This window comes from Dendrobates tinctorius, unplaced genomic scaffold, assembly GCF_039654945.1.
Source record: "Dendrobates tinctorius isolate UK_male_01 unplaced genomic scaffold, ASM3965494v1 ptg000084l, whole genome shotgun sequence".
NCBI classification, from domain to species: Eukaryota; Metazoa; Chordata; class Amphibia; order Anura; family Dendrobatidae; genus Dendrobates; species Dendrobates tinctorius.
In genome coordinates, this window is record NW_027361752.1 from 48,497,417 (window position 1) to 48,513,762 (window position 16,346).

Below are 16,346 nucleotides of genomic sequence, written 5' to 3' on the forward strand. Positions count from 1 at the left end.
AGACCTGGACACGAATTGTGGTACTTTCCTGTTGAGGCGAGATGCCATGAGGTCTACATCCGGGGTTCCCCACCGACGGCAGAGCAGATGAAACACCTCCGGATGTAGGGACCATTACCCTGCCGCGAGACCCTCGCGGCTGAGGAAATCGGCGGCCCAGTTGTCCACGCCGGGAATGTGAACCGCGGAAATCGTTGGAACAAAGGTCTCTGCCCATTGAAGAATTCTGGACACTTCCGCCAGGGCTGAGACACTCCGTGTCCCCCCTTGGCGGTTGATATACGCCACCGCTGTGGCATTGTCTGTCTGAATCCTGACAGGCAGGCCCTTGAGGCGCCTTTCCCAGTGGACGAGAGCTAGATGGATCGCCCGTATCTCTAGGACATTGATCTGCAGAGCTGATTCCTGAGTCGACCATCGACCCTGAACAGTGTGATGTAAAGGAACGACGCACGACGAGGTAGATAGGGGTCTAATAAAAGACCCGTGTCCACCTCCTACTGACACTAAGCTAAACTGAGGAACTTCCTGCCGGTCGGTGGGGTGTACACTGCGGAGGAGGAGCTAACCTTTTTTGTGCATAGTGGCAGCAGCATACACCCATGGTCTCTGTGTCCCCCAATAAGGCGAACGAGAAAGGAAATTTTGCAAAAAATTTTAAAATTTCGCAATTTTCAAACAAATTAGAATCATATCGCCTCCTCCCTGCGCAATGCTTCTCTATGTCGCTGTCACTACTGACAGTGGCATCAGAGGGGTTAAATGCTAGTACTGATCGTGGGCGTTGCTGCGGGGTGTCAGCTGTCACAGACAGCTGACACCCGCACATGATCGCCGCGACACTCAGTGTGAGGCCGCTCGATCGTGGCGCCGTACTAGTACTGCTCTTTGCGTGAACACACCTCCTACATAGTACTAGTACGGCGTGTGTTGCGAAGGGGTTAAAATGATAGAAGTCATTACATTCCTATACGTTGTGGAACATTCCGCCTCCATCTTTCCCCCAGGTCTGTGCCGTGATCTTCTCTCCTATTTAGAATCCTTTATATGTGGATTAGAGTGACCACTCCTCAGAGGCCCGGGGATGAGGCAGGGGCGGCACGCTTGCACTTCTATATCGGCGTATAGCATCCGATGCAATTGACCCTCGGCTCCTGCTCTGATGCGACCGTGAGCCGAGGGTCAGTTCTCTTGCATGAAAGCAGCACAGCTGCGGAGGAGACTGAGAAAGTAACGTCTCCATCTCCTCCATTGCCTGTGTCTGTGTATATCGGACAGCAGAGTGCAGTTTGATGTTTCGCATGCACACATAGACCTGTAGGGGTGATAGTGAGCCGAGGCTCGTATAACATTGGGCCGAGTGCTATGCAATGTTTTATCCATAGGCCATGTTATACAGCAGTGTGAGCGAGGTCGAATACTACTGGCCTAGCCAACTTCCCTTCTACACCACTGGATAGCAGATAATCATTTGCCGATTTCTGAACCCCATCTTTCGCATTCTTTGAGTCTTCGTAGGGTTTTGGAGATACCAGAGCAATACTCGCTCTCCTTCCTAGTTCAGGGTTTCCATTCTGGTGTGGAGAGCCACCAAAAAGATTTCTCAATTTGAACATTTATGGCATAAGGGCGCTTAAACATTGCGTTCAGTCTCCAATCTGACCCCCCAGCAAAACGTGATTCGGGCGTATGAGCCAACGGGGCTATAGATTAGATTGGTCGTGTATCATTTTCAGGAGTGTACGCTTCCTGGAGGTGGACATTCAGTCTCCTACGTCTGTGTCTGGGGGTCCCGTCTCCTGCAGGTTTATATTCCTGAAAATAACGAACATCAGAGGATACACTTGCTCTGTCTTCACCATTATACTTTAATCTATGGACCTGTGGTGTAAGTACCCAAACCCCGTTTTGTGGGGGGTTCGGACATAAGCTCCAACGAGGCCAATGAAGAGGTGCCTGAACGTAGTATGAAAGCCCCCGACGGTGCTCTTCCCGAATTGCTACATATCCAAGACACTCAGTTTTGGTCAAACTTAGGGGGTCAAGATCCCCGCACAAGGTATATCCCAAAAATGTTCTTGTTTCCTTCAATGTGAACAGCTTTATCACATCCCCAGACACTATCTGTAGGTACCTGCTCTAAATACCCAGTTCCCAGACATTGGAAATTCTCTCATATCCTCATACCCCGATTGGGATTCTAAGGACCCAAGGGGTGGGATCTCCTTTTTATACACCCAGTTACTAAGCCGGAGATGCCCCTCATCCCCATTGTTGGTTGAGGAAAGAAATTCCCTCCCTATTGGAGGAGGATTGGAGCGAAGCCTTGTCTTCCCCGCAATAAGTTTCACAGGCAACTAATAAGCTAATCCGAATGGATATAGTCCATCAATGCGACCTGAGTCCTAGCAAGGTACTTACACTGGGTAGATCCACCACCGCAGATCGCTATAGGTGGGGAAGAGGCTGTTCAACAGCTGCAACACATGGAAGGACTTCCTGTTTGTTAGGAAATCCGTCCATGTGTTGCGGCGGTTGAACAGCCAGGAGCCGTGCGGCAGCGAGGACTTGATATTTTTCGAGCACACCAAAGACCCTCGGTTAGTACCGGACCATGGTGGATAAAACAAGTTCAAAGAACACAAAAAAAACAAAACCAGCAGTGGAAAATACACAAGTTTTACTGTAGAAATGTATGAAAACAGCATCACCCTGTGAACTGTGTTTAATGGGAGGGTGGAGAAGTCTACGATGGGTATATAGGCTGGTGATAACTTGGGATTTCTCTGCTGTCCGTAGTTGGATCATCATTTGTAGGGTTTGTTGTCTTTCCATCCAGTTCTTCAGCAGCACGTGGTTCATGGAGTTTATGCAAAATCAAAAAATTAGTGAATTTATTTTTTTCTTTTTAGTGCAAAAAAAACATTTACACCCAAACCTTTCCCAAAATGACCAACCTTAAGGGAAAAAACAAAAAAACAGTAAAAAAAAAAAAAAATAATGGATTGGACCCCAAGTGTTTGTGTGTTATATTCTATACAACTTGAGAGGGAAGTTCTCTGTGATCAGATGATCGTCCTGAAGAACCACCACAATGTTGACTTCAAACTCTGCGGAGGACACGAGACATTAATCACCATCGTGTCAGTACAGATACCGTGCGTTCAGCCGTATATTGAAGGCAAAGAAAAAAACTTACCTATTTTAAAGTTGGTAGTTTCCAGAGTCGGGCAGGTGAATAATCTGGGAAATACCATATAGATTGGAATGGGGAGACCTCGGCACACATCCCCCTCCGCTATCTGAATATTCTGTATTTCGGTGGCATCCCTGGCGTAGCCTTCCGCACAACCTTGAAATAGAAGCAAAACACAAAAAAAAAAAAAAAAGTCTCATCCGGTGTCTGGTGCTGTAATATACAGATGAATTTCCAGCCAATTTTTCACCAATTAGGAGTATACCCTAACTGATAGGAGTGCAGTCACAATTTTATGTGCAAGCTGCAGGCAGTCACACCATCATGCAACTCTATATAAAGGATTTTTCCCATTCCTAAATTGGTCACTTTATTTTTTTATTATTTTTTTTTTTTTTATTTTATTTATTCTATTCTATTTATTATATTTATTTTTATTTTATTTATTCCCATCTTCCAAAAGCCATAACTTTTTTTCAACCAGATGAGGACATCTTTTTGAAGGGACAAGTTCTAGTTTTATGCCATGTAACTAAAAACGAGGTGCAAAAAGAAAATTCTGCAAATCAAGGTCAATACAATTATATTCTTGTAGGCTTTTTTCAGTAAAAAAGTCATTTTTTTGGACATCCATAATGTGTTTTTTTTTCTCTCCCGTTTATGGAGCTGTGCAAGGGTTTTTTTTCTGTGGTGAGCTGTAGCCTCTATTGGTTCTATCGGTTCTGATTCTGGGCAAACACTTCTATCAGTTCAGATTCTGGGCAAACGCTGTCTTCTATCGGTTCCGATTCTGGGCAAACGCTGTCTTCTACCGGTTCCGATTCTGGGCAAACGCTGTCTTCTATCGGTTCCGATTCTGGGCAAACGCTGTCTTCTATCGGTTCCGATTCTGGGCAAACGCTGTCTTCTATCGGTTCCGATTCTGGGCAAACGCTGTCTTCTATCGGTTCCGATTCTGGGCAAACGCTGTCTTCTATCGGTTCCGATTCTGGGCAAACGCTGTCTTCTATCGGTTCCGATTCTGGGCAAACATGATGTTTTGATCGCTTTTTATTCCATCTTTTTCAGGATGAGAGACTTCTGAGAAAATGACCAGGAGCGCACACAACTGAACAATGTAAATGCTGCTATCAGAGATTGGACGGCAGCATGTAAATGATCAGAGACCTTGGTAGAGGCGGGTGCAAGCTGTATAATGCAGATGGGATCTGCCAGGCATGGCGTGGGCTCATAGCCTAGTCCTGCGTTATACAGTCGCACCTGAACATCCTACATCGGGAAGGAGTTCTTTTCAGTTTACAATACAACTCTGCCACTGGCCGTGCTGCTCTTGGACAACTACACGTCCCAGTAATCCACACTGCATGGTGAGGTGCATTCCCATGACAATGTATCTGGTCAGGCTGGTAGTTTGGCCAGGAGTCCTGTGGTCGGACCATGTACCTGATACTCAGCAGTTGGTTTGGTCAGTCTCTCCTGATCGCGCACCCGCTATTCCTGGTGACCGTTCACTCACCGCATGTCTCCACCCGGACCAGTTGCAGCTCGATACTCTTGATGGCGACCTCCGACGTCTCGACCAGCAGCTCCCCTGTGAGAGGCTGAGTGATGACGCAGTTGGTGGAGTCAAGATGTCCTCTGATGAGAAATCGAGGCAGCGCGGCTCTCTGCAACACACGGAACACACATTTACTAAGGAAAGTGACCGGCTTCAGTGTAACAATCTGTATAAACTCCATTTTCCTCCCCGGCCAGTGCGGCTCTTGTCTTTATTAGCTTCTGACTTTTGTACAACTTGTTCCAAGTCCCAGGAGCCTTATACAGTAGAAATGTGCCGAGTCCTGGGTGCTCGGCTCTCCGGGAAGGTCCGTCCTGTACCAGTCTGCAGGCTCAGGGCGTCTATGTCTTCTTGTGTCAGGTTCTCACAAATGATCCTGAACGGGTCTCTGTTGTGATGTTTCCTATACACGGCACACGGGAACAGAGCAGGAGAGTCTCTAATTCATAACCGGGGTGCCAGGTGGACTGGCCATAAATCCCGACGTTCACCGCACTATTAAACATCTGTGGATTTGCTTTATATGTCACATTTATAATGTGCAGCTAAAATTCACACTTAAAATATTAATGGGAAAGAAATAAAAAAAAAAAAATATATATAAATATGGGCTGCATTTCCGCCACTCACCAGCAGATGGCAGCACTGGACACCACTCTGGTGCAGAAGATTAGGAAAATGTCATTTAACCCTTAACCTGCCCTCATTCTGACTTGCATTGAGAAGTTGCCCAGCAAAGACTGGAGAGATCCGGCCGGTCACAATCAACTGGAGAACGACCGGAGCGGAATCGAGAATAGAAAGACGGCGGCAGGGAACATGCACCAATCCAGCCGTGAAATAAAGAAATATAAATAAAACCTTTCCCTGCCATAAATCTCAGGCAGTACCTAGAAATCCACAAGTCTGTATCCCTGGACATGAAACCCCTGAGGTCTGGTGGGAGGTTTCACCTTTTTTTTTTTTTGGAACAGCAAGCTTCCTGTGCCGCTCTCATTGTGCCGTCATGACTGACTGGATAAAGTTTTACATTTTTGCTCAAATTTTTGCTAAAATTTGAAACTTTTTCCTGACGCAGTTCTGTCTCAAATAATTTTCTCCCCAATGTTTGTTGTACTGAGAACTCAGCTATGCTCGTGGCGTCTTCTGCGCGACTAGATAAGTTACAGCAGCTATTTTCCCCCCATCTATGGAGCCCTGGAGTAGTCACCGAGACTCGCACAGCCGCTGACCTCACACTGACTCCTGAAGGCCATCCAGCGCATGATTTATTACACTGTAGGTGACAATACATTTGCACCCTGAGGACTAGTGGAGAGAACGTGCTGGGTTCAGGTGTTATCTGAGCATACTCGGGTACAGACGGAGTGTCTTCAGTGTGCTTAAAAAAATATGGTCGAGTCCCCGCAGCTGCTTGTCTTGCGGCTGTTCGACACATGCAGGGAATGTCTGTTTGTTAGGCAACCCCTGCATGTGTTGAACAGCCGCGAGACATGCAGCCGCAGGGTCTCAAATACATTTTTCGAGCAAGCCGAAGACACTCGCTCAGTACCCGAGCATGCTCAGATAACACCTTATCCCAGCACGCTCGCTCATCACTACTGCGGATGTCTCCGGGTGACACCACTTGACCTAAAGTAATAAACCGCTGTCAGCCATGATGTCCTGGGTCACACGTACCTCTTTAACGTTCTGTAAAGTCTCTGGTGTTATAGTGAAGTCGACCGGGCTCGGGGTCTGTATGCCCTTCTGTGGCTGAAATACAGAAAGAAAAAAAAATAATAGTATGGAAGGATTAACGACATACAGAAAAAAAAAACAACATTGATTGTACGGAGGAAAGGAGTTCAGATTTAATTACCAGGTAATATCTATCGTAGAATATAGCAAGTGATCTTCTACACACGATAGGGAATAATCTGCTGATCCCAAGGGATCTGACCTCCCGGATCCCAAAGCCCTGAATCCGGCATCACAGACCCGTCATAAATGGAGGTTGCACGCATGACATCCACTCTATGGCCTATGTGACCACCAGAGAGGGCGGTGTACAGCTCTCTGCTCTTCGGTTTTCGGACGTGGGATGTTCTCCATTACCGTCACGTTACTATATGGCGGCACACAGTGTGCCCGCAGCGTTATGGGCACAGACCGAGAAGACTGTGCCTGGTACGGTGATGTACCCATCCATATTTCATCCTCATTGCCCAGCACATACATTCACATTCCTCTCCTGTAAGCAACTGATGGCGATGGCAGTCACTGTCCAGTAGGGGGCGACACATGGCCACAGCTTGGATGTGTAGGGAAGGTGACCTGACGGACGGACGGACTAGTCAGAGTGAAGAAAGATAGGTTTGCACAGTGTAGGTAGGAGTCAGTGATTACAGTGGGGAAACAACTAGGAAAGTGTAGTGGACGTGCATTACCTTGGGATGACCATTAGATGGCAGGGTGGAGTGTGAGCAAAGGACTTTACAGCAGCTTAGTGCTTTAGAAACCGTTGGTCATGGGGGGCGGAGTGACAGTTAGTGACAGTTTCAAGGAACGGGGAAGTTATAAATACTGAGGGAGGGTTCCAGAAGGTTCCAGTCCCCAGGGGGAGCCCAGGTGACAGGAGGACTTCGCCAGTCTGTGTGCCCTGAGGAGAATCCGACCAAGGGGACTGAGGAGAGGAAACGTCAGGGGGTGGTCCTGACAGAAAGATACCGCAGAAGAGACGAGGCAGTGAGTGCCATATATCGTATTTGACACGACGACTGACCAGTGAAAGCGCTGTTGGTTATTGGGCCTAGGGCGGCCACAGTGGCGGACCTGTCAGGAGCGTCGAACAAGTGAAGGAGGGACAGTACGCATATGTACGTCCCTATTGTAAAAGTACGGTGTGTAAACGGCTCTGGAAACGGAGGGCCGATAAGTGAAGAAACGTGCGGTGTGCTGCGGAGGCCGTCAGGCGGACGGCAAGTAATGAAATAAACTTGGACCTGTTGCACCCAGAATCTGCCTCATCGAGTCTCTGTTATCATCTCTGCGCGGTACAAAAGTAGGACCACCCCCCCCCCAGCTCGGCACCCCACCACCGACACTACATTTGGCGTAGTCGGCAGGATCGCCGCCGCTAATACGCTATCTTCTGCGGCAGGCCTGCAACTGAAGGACTGAGGAAAACTTGGACTGCTCTATTTCGGATTATAAACACCTGTGGACTAAAAATTACTGACCTGTGGATTACAAATTGGGACGCTGTGTCGGATCTGTGTTGCTTGCAGAGGATCCAAGGCAGTAGCTGATTCTGCCCAAGATGGCGGTATTACTTCAGCGCAGAGGAGAGGTCCGGGTGTTTGCAGTTGTTCAGAATGGACTGGGACCCCCTCCAACGTACCCCAAAAGGAAGCAATATATGCCCGGAGACCGACGTTTCCATATATTGGACCCTGGCAGATGGATGGAAAGGTCTGCCAACGCCCCACCCAGCAGGAGGAGTGGCACAGAAGAAAAACTTGGCTGCGGCTGTCTGACGCCATTCGAGTGCTGCCCAACGGACGGTATGAGATGCTGCGGGTGTCGGGGCATCGGCCGCCTAGAGTGGCAATGGCGGCGAGAGATGGAGCTGCACCAGAAGTCATCTTCAGATTTACGGGCAGGCAGCGGGATGCTGAGCCGGGGAGCGGAGCCTGAGGGGAGTCAGCGAGAACGGCTGCCACCAATACCAGCAGAGGACTTCTCAGCGGAGCCCCCGAGTCCGGAGGGAAGGCCCGCAGGACAGTGGAGCAAGGAACGGAGGCTGCGGGGGAAACTGCGTGATGATGGAACGGAGGCCGCAGCGCCGGGGAAGGTGAGAGTACCCCCGGCCCTACCAGTGCCTCCGCAAGCGGCCCCCACCATTCTGCTGCAGCACGCGGCCCCCTGCGCACCGGAAGGCCTAGTTACCACGGGCCCCGTGGTGTATGCAGAGCTGAGCGAGGTCCCCGCTCATGTCCCCGAACTACCCCGCCCGGAGTCACCAGTGCAGAGCTCACCCAAAGAAGATGCTGCTGCGCTTTCCCTGCTAATAGCAGCTGCATTGTTGAAATCGGCCGTTACTCCGACTCCGTTGGAAGTAGTGGATGCGGCCTGTCCTGAGGCCGCGGTTATGCCGCTGCTGGAGTCGGCTGCGACCGATTTAGCGGGCCCTGTGATTCCAGCCCCCGAGGACCCGGTTCTCCCCATTTGCCACCTGACCCCAGCGGCTGCTGGGCCGCAGAAATCTTCGGCCGTTTCTGTCTTGCGGTCTTTTTCAGCGGAGTCCCGCCCACCGGACTCCAGGGCCCGTGCTGTTCCCTCCGTGTGGGAAGCGGAGGTGATCAGGAAGAAAAAGGCCCGGGAGCAGGAAGTGTGGAACCTGCTCCACACTCAAGGAGAGGCCGTCATGGAAAAGAAGAGGACTTGAATGGACACCCTCAGTATCCCCGTGGAGCCCTCACCTCTGTCCATTGAGAGTGGTATAGACTGTCAGGAGTTCGATGCACCGTTGTGCAGATTATAAGGACAGTTGCATTTAGGAAAAAGTTTTGTTGTTGTTTAACTGATGCAACTATTTTCTCTCTCTTTCTTTCTTCTTTCTATGTTCTTTATATACGAAAATATGTTTACCTGACAGAACGGGGATACGGAAAAGTGGAGGAGTGTCCAGGTCCAAGGAAGGGGGGGAGGAGGAAAGAGGAAATGCAATGTTATGTTATATTTTGGTTTTAAAAGTAAGAGAAAATGGAAAAAAAAAAAAAAATTATAAAAAAATGGGTACTTGTGCTATTATAAAGTTGTATGATGTATAATATGCAAAGTAAAATGCAACAGGTCCGGGTAAGGGAAGGTCTGCGGGACCAAAGGAAAGTGTGAGATCCGGTAGGGATCTAAGAGTTGAGGTCTGGGAGACCGGGACGCCGACCATGACATGTAATTGAAAGAAGGAAAATGAGTTGGAAGACGTGAGAAAGACAGCCGTCCTAGGTCAGGTCCCCAACACCACGGACACCCCTGAAGAAGGAAAGGCGGGCGCCGGCAATGATCTGGTAGGTGAGTGGCCTCGATCATGGCGTACCGGATAGTGAAAGGTAACAGTAGGGGAAAGATACACGCCGTAGAGAGAATGCGGGTGTACCTTGCCCAATTTGAAAGACGTTGTCATGTGGCGTGCGCGCTGGTGAGTAGCAGTAGGCTGCTCAGAGCATAGTGCTCCCAGTATGGTTCGGCCCCCGCAGATAGTGGGTTTGGCTCAACTTCTGGTCCGACAACAGAATGTAGGTGTAGATTCAGAACGACGAAGGCAGGGATGACGATTGTCGAGGACGACAATGGACAAAGGAAGGGGGAGTGTAGGGAAGGTGACCTGACGGACGGACGGACTAGTCAGAGTGAAGAAAGATAGGTTTGCACAGTGTAGGTAGGAGTCAGTGATTACAGTGGGGAAACAACTAGGAAAGTGTAGTGGACGTGCAGTACCTTGGGATGACCATTAGATGGCAGGGTGGAGTGTGAGCAAAGGACTTTACAGCAGCTTAGGGCTTTAGAAACCGTTGGTCATGGGGGGCGTGGTGACAGTTAGTGACAGTTTCAAGGAACCGGGGAAGTTATAAATACTGAGGGAGGGTTCCAGAAGGTTCCAGTCCCCAGGGGGAGCCCAGGTGACAGGAGGACTTCGCCAGTCTGTGTGCCCTGAGGAGAATCCGACCAAGGGGACTGAGGAGAGGAAACGTCAGGGGGTGGTCCTGACAGAAAGATACCGCAGAAGAGACGAGGCAGTGAGTGCCATATACCGTATTTGACACGACGACTGACCAGTGAAAGCGCTGTTGGTTATTGGGCCTAGGGCGGCCACAGTGGCGGACCTGTCAGGAGCGTCGAACAAGTGAAGGAGGGACAGTACGCATATGTACGTCCCTATTGTAAAAGTACGGTGTGTAAACGGCTCTGGAAACGGAGGGCCGATAAGTGAAGAAACGTGCGGTGTGCTGCGGAGGCCGTCAGGCGGACGGCAAGTAATGAAATAAACTTGGACCTGTTGCACCCAGAATCTGCCTCATTGAGTCTCTGTTATCATCTCTGCGCGGTACAAAAGTAGGACCACCCCCCCCCAGCTCGGCACCCCACCACCGACACTACAGATGCATTCTGTCCTATAGGAATCCTTTAGTGTCTGGCTGCATTTTAAAGGGATGAGCCAGACAAAGCTGATGCAGTGCGTTATACCTAGTGCCAACCGCACAAGACACGGGGAGCCTCTTCATCCTCTCGGACCCTGCACCCGCATCATCGGCCATTTACCCCAAAGACAAGGTCATGGCCAGTACATATAAGCTATCCTTTCCTATCAGGTTGTTAAAAGCCAAAGGGAAAAGTGATTTTTACATTAAAAAAGTTGCAGAATCTTATCTGAAGGTAAAAACAACTGAATTTCAGTCTGCATGTCTCCTTCATTAGCAGTGTGCTGAAATGTTTGTCTTTCCCCTGCTCCCTCTCAATGTGCAGGCACATCCTCTACCTTCCTCTCTACCCTCCCTGATTACTTAGATCCCCTGATCTCTAAGTGCCCTGCAATCCACATCATTTCCCACTCCAAGTTTCCACCTGCTATGTCTCCCTTTCCGCCCTCCCTGATCACTTAGATACATTAATCCCTCTCCAGTCTCCACACAATCTTTTCTGCTCACTGATCCACACGCCCTCCTTCAAGCTCCCATCTATACTATTCTTATGTGGAAACATTGGTGGCAATGGCCCAAACAGAAATCAGAAGTGGATGTGCCGTCTCAACGGTGAAGCCAAGCACCCATGTCAGCGTGTGACAAATGCTTCCCACACTTTTTTTGCTCAAGGAATAGTGAAGGCTGCAGCCAAAAAATGTAAACTTATGTGACGACTGCTGCCAAAGTCAAGTGACCGCCAGGGGACCCCGGGAACGACGGTCCGCAACCGCCAGGGGACCCCGGGAACGACGGTCCGCAACCGCCAGGGGACCCCGGGAACGACGGTCCGCAACCGCCAGGGGAACCCGGGAACGACGGTCCGCAACCGCCAGGGGAACCCGGGAACGACGGTCCGCAACCGCCAGGGGAACCCGGGATGGTGTGAAGCTGGAGGTTTGTTTTTATTAATTGATGTGAATCTGCAGGTCAGCCTCAATAGATAAATGTCTCCATCCTGGCAGTGGCGATGCTGCACTCGCTCAGAACACTTACTTGTACATGAATGATGAACTCGCAGCTCTTTGTCAGGTCCTTGGCCAGCAGAGATCTCTTCATGTCACAGCGCAGAGTATACTGTGGGCAGAAATATACCCGGTCAATGCGCTCAGCCAGAAACTAACCGGGATTTGTTTTTTATTATTAAAATTTATTTGCAAAGTGGTTTCATTTACTTTTTTTTTTTTTTTTTAAACGCTCGTCACGACAAGGCAAGTTTTCATTTTTGCACTATTTATTTAATTCCCTCCACACATAGGTATCAGGATTTTATTTTTTTTTTCTGCACATTGAGTTGTAGCATTGAGCGACACCATTCACTTTACTATATATTGTACTGGAGAACGGGAATAAAATAAAATCCAAGTGGAGTCAAATATTGGGAAAAAAAAAAAAATGCAACTCCACCATGGATTTTATTTGGTCGTCGAGGGACCGGTAAGGGTTAAACAAGGTTGTTTGTGAAATGGCGTCATTCTATTTCCCAGATACAATCCCATCCTGCGCAGTGCGGCTGCGCGCTCACCTGAATGTTCACAAACACTCCGTGGTACGTCTCGTACAGAACCTTGTTGCTCTTTATGATAAGCGGGAACTCAAAAGGGATTTCCGTCTTCCCACCGGGGAGCTTCCCAGGTTTCACCATTTCTACCGTGTTGCTGATTATCTGGATCGGCTGCAATAAGTCAGTAGAATCGTTTTCTTTACTCTGTGACGTTACCGTAAGATATCACACGCGGGATTCCCAGCAGTCACCGGGGATCGGACGGCATATGGTAGAGGGGTTTACACCATGGAAAAGCCCATTATACCGCCATAGAGATGACGCTCGGGACCCCTCCTCTTACCTTCACCGAATTATAGAAAGCTTCAAACACGCCGACGCTCTTGGCGCTGAGCTGCAGACTGACGGAGCCCTCCATGGTCAGCCAGATCCCCTGGTGCTGGACCGCATCTTTGCTCACGATGACGACTACTCCGGATAACACCTCCTATCGGGGACATGTAAAAGAGCAGCAGCAATGAGAAAAGAGCAAGTGATGGCGGTATTCTGTATGGGGATACACCTGCCAGCGGCTCTGTCCTTATAAAAGGGTAGGCCTTCTCGATATGGGATACTCGATTACATCCCAAGTCCGGTGTGGGCGTATGAGGCCCGGTGGGGGCGTATGAGGCCCGGCGATTCTCGCTCTATACAGGGCAGGAGTTGGCGGTATTATACAGCCATCACCTGCTGTAACAGCAGCAACCTGAGCTAGGTCCGATCGCTGCTGTGCAACCTTCTAGACATCACCGTCCATCTCTCACAAGCAGCTCGATCCAGTGCCTGTAGCTCCCCCATGAGGAGACTGTGGGGAGCAGATGGATTGCCGCGGCAGCTGGGGGCCAAGTGAAGGGTCCCGTCATCTAGGTGCTCCTATGAAGCCCAGACACATTAGTCTATTGCAATACTATAGTACCCCAGTATACAGCACAAGTGATCGGACGCAGAATGTAGTCCCCGAGGGAGAAGAAAAAGAAAGGGAATTTAAAAAAAAAAAAAGTTTTATTTGGAAATGTAAAAAAATTTAAAAAAAAAATTCAGTATCGCCATGTCCATAAAATTATTTTTTGGTGAAAAAATAAAATGCGAAAATTTTGGTTGTTGCATCTCTGCTACAAAAGCAATTAAAATGTTATGTGGCACCAATGTGGTATAAAAAAAACAAAACAAAAACGCTCGCATTGTTAGGATTTTCAGACAACGGTCGACGAAAGAGAAGATTTTTATATTTTTTGTTAGGAAACAAACTTGTCTCGGGGAGGGAAAAAAAAAATGTTATCGGCTTTAAGAGAAAGCAAAAAAAAAAAAAAACCTGGTTGTGGCGATAAGGGGTTAATGTCTGGGAGGTCTTGGACTCTGCACTCATCTTCTGCTCTGGTGGGACTACAACACCCAGAATTCCCACTTCAACAGTGACACAAGGCATGCTGGGAGATGTAGTTTTGTAGAGGAGGGTGATCTGCAGCAGCAGTGCCAGCACTGGGGGCTCCTCTGCTCTTACCCCCTCTCTGTAGACCTTGTTGGCCCTCTTGATCTTGATGTCCAGCACGGTGGCCATCTCTCCTCCTCCTCCTGCTTCTCCTCCTCTGTGGTACCGCCTAAGGAAGAAGAAAGTCACATGACTAGCCGAGCACATGATCACTCCCTGCCTCACCGACCAGCAATGCATTTTTTTTTTCTATCAACCAGCTTTATTGGCAACACGCCTGCCTACACCCTCCTTCCTCCTCCTCCTCACAATGCTGAACTTGGTTTCTTATTATTCTGCATTCTTTTTTTTTGCTGTTTTTTTTCTTTTTTTTACAGCTTCAACAACATATATAGTATATATATATATATAATACGGACTCCTTATCTATGAACTGGTCCAATGTTTATATTTATGTTTCTCCCTCTCCCATATTGATAGTTCTGCTTCACGTCACTTGTCTTATCTATTGCATTTTTTCTAGGCTGTATTGTGCAGAAATATGTGACTTCAGATTTTGTATTAGTCTAGCCTGATGAAGAGACCTGAGTAGTCTCGAAAGCTTGCAATGTGTTACCATCTTTTCAGTTAGCCATTAAAAGGTATCAACTACTGAGGACTCTCAATCCTGAATATTTTTCTAATACAAAGCAGCGTTTCGTCCTAATGTGAATACACTTAAAAGCAGTTGCAAAAAGTATAAAACTGACACAAAATTGGGCACGGGAAGAGGCGTTATTGAAAGGGTTAAATGTCGTTGACACCATCGTTACACAGATAGTGATGCCCCCCGCGTTAAACTCAGGTCCAAACGGGTTTTGGGCATCAGAACTGGCATCAAAGTGGGGAAATAGCCAAAAATGGCCGAATAAAAAAACAACTTCAGTATCGTCTCTTCCTCGCCTCGCGCCACCATTTGTCATGCCAACACAAAGGTGGTGACGTCACATGGGTGGTGGAGAAATACCGCCACGCGCCGACTCCTGATTATTACCACACCCTGAGTGGCTCACAGCGGGCACTCGGTGCTATAGCGTGTGACAAGTTCCCCTCACGCGTCTTCCATGGTACATAAATACGACTGACGTAGTTAGCGGCAACCGTAACGCACGTTTATTACTCCCCAGACTCCTAACACTGAGGTAAAGCGGTGGCCGCCATGCGTGTGCGACACCAGTGAAGGATGGGGCCGAATCGCCTCAGCGAGTTTACCTGGAGCAGGAGCCATTTTTGTTGCTCAGTAAATGGGTGTTTCTGCCCAAAGACATGGCCGAGAAAAGCAGAAAATGTCGACCGATAGAGGATTGCCCTCAAAAATAGGAAAGAGCAACTTAGGATGGATTCACAGATCCGACGGTTTTACAGTAAATCGCTGCAGTTTTACTGAGTTTCAGGGAAAAAAACGAACCGATCTGTGTGTGAAGCTTCTCGCACGCGTGAATGGGAAAGCCAAAGCTAAGAGCCAGGTCTGTGACACATTGTTCTTGTGATTATTTTTGTTTTATTTATTTTTGCTTTTTTTTTTCCTCCTCGCATTTCAGGAGCCAGAACTTTATTTTTCCTTTTTTGGTCCATTTTGTTGTTGTTGTTTTTTATAATATATATATTTTATTGGTATCATTTTGGGGTCTGTTGACTTTCTGATCTTTTCTTATTCCAAAATTATCCTAAAAAAAAAAGCGACTCCTCCACTCTGGATCACGTATATGGGATTAATATTATGATATTAATATTATAATATGACACCAAATATATATCTTATATATATAAATATATTTAGCTTATATCTGGTAACCAGCTCTTTCAATCTCTGCTCTGAATCCACTCCTGTGTCTCCATTCATTGTCAGCAAGCAGTTAATCCTGAATGCTATCTATGTGTTTTCAACTATGCAAGCTTATATCTGGTATATAGTTATTTCAACTTACTCTGCTTGTCCGCTTATGTTGTGAGGTCAAGAAACTTTTCAAAGTGCTTTATGATCCATGTAGTGCTGGACATCTGTTTTTCTGATCACAACATTTATTGGGTCCTGCTGTCTCAATTTAGTTTGATTGATTAACGAGAAAAGAAAAAAATCTAAGCCTTAGCCTCCTATATATTCAGACATAGCTTGGGGGAGCATTTATGCACATGTAATCTAAGTACATGTATCAAAGTATGAGGCAGTTATAACATGGCAGGTAGACAGGGCAGGAGACAGGTAAGACATTTATATACATCTACTCCCTGTACATTTGGAGTACAACAAATATATACCATATGCATTTATGTAATTTGTATCCTGGCCGCTGCATTCACACACATCCACTGCCCTGGCATTAACTCTCTACACTCCATCCATATCGGCCCCTCGCTCC

The 16,346-nt window shown here is 47.9% G+C and overlaps 1 protein-coding gene across 2 annotated transcripts; it reads right to left on the reverse strand.

Moving 5' to 3' along the window:
• Window positions 1-2,660: 2,660 nt before the first annotated feature.
• On the reverse strand, window positions 2,661-14,184 carry VPS26C (VPS26 endosomal protein sorting factor C). Of its 2 annotated transcripts, XR_012233965.1 has the most exons (9): window positions 14,020-14,184; window positions 12,823-12,966; window positions 12,501-12,650; window positions 11,972-12,052; window positions 6,435-6,509; window positions 4,713-4,863; window positions 3,200-3,352; window positions 2,958-3,110; window positions 2,661-2,841 (listed from the first exon to the last, which is right to left on the reverse strand). XR_012233965.1 is itself a non-coding variant. In XM_073584668.1 (8 exons), exons 1-8 carry the CDS (start codon window positions 14,152-14,154, stop codon window positions 3,028-3,030), a joined length of 972 nt encoding a protein of 323 aa, XP_073440769.1. In that variant the 5' UTR covers window positions 14,155-14,184; the 3' UTR covers window positions 2,661-3,027. The 2 variants fall into 2 exon arrangements, 1 of the variants encoding a protein (XP_073440769.1); XM_073584668.1 differs by having other exon boundaries at window positions 2,661-3,110.
• Window positions 14,185-16,346: the final 2,162 nt, after the last annotated feature.

What these genes read in the sequence shown, in the direction of transcription:
- VPS26C (XM_073584668.1), bottom strand. Translation starts at nt 14,154, where the DNA reads ATGTGCTCGGCTAGTCATGTGACTTTCTTCTTCCTTAGGCGGTACCAC. An exon ending in GAGTGTTTGTGAACATTCAG is followed by an intron (nt 12,053 to 12,500) that starts GTGAGCGCGCAG and finishes TTCTGCCCACAG; the next exon opens with TATACTCTGCGCTGTGACAT. An exon ending in CTTTACAGAACGTTAAAGAG is followed by an intron (nt 4,864 to 6,434) that starts GTACGTGTGACC and finishes CGTGTGTTGCAG; the next exon opens with AGAGCCGCGCTGCCTCGATT.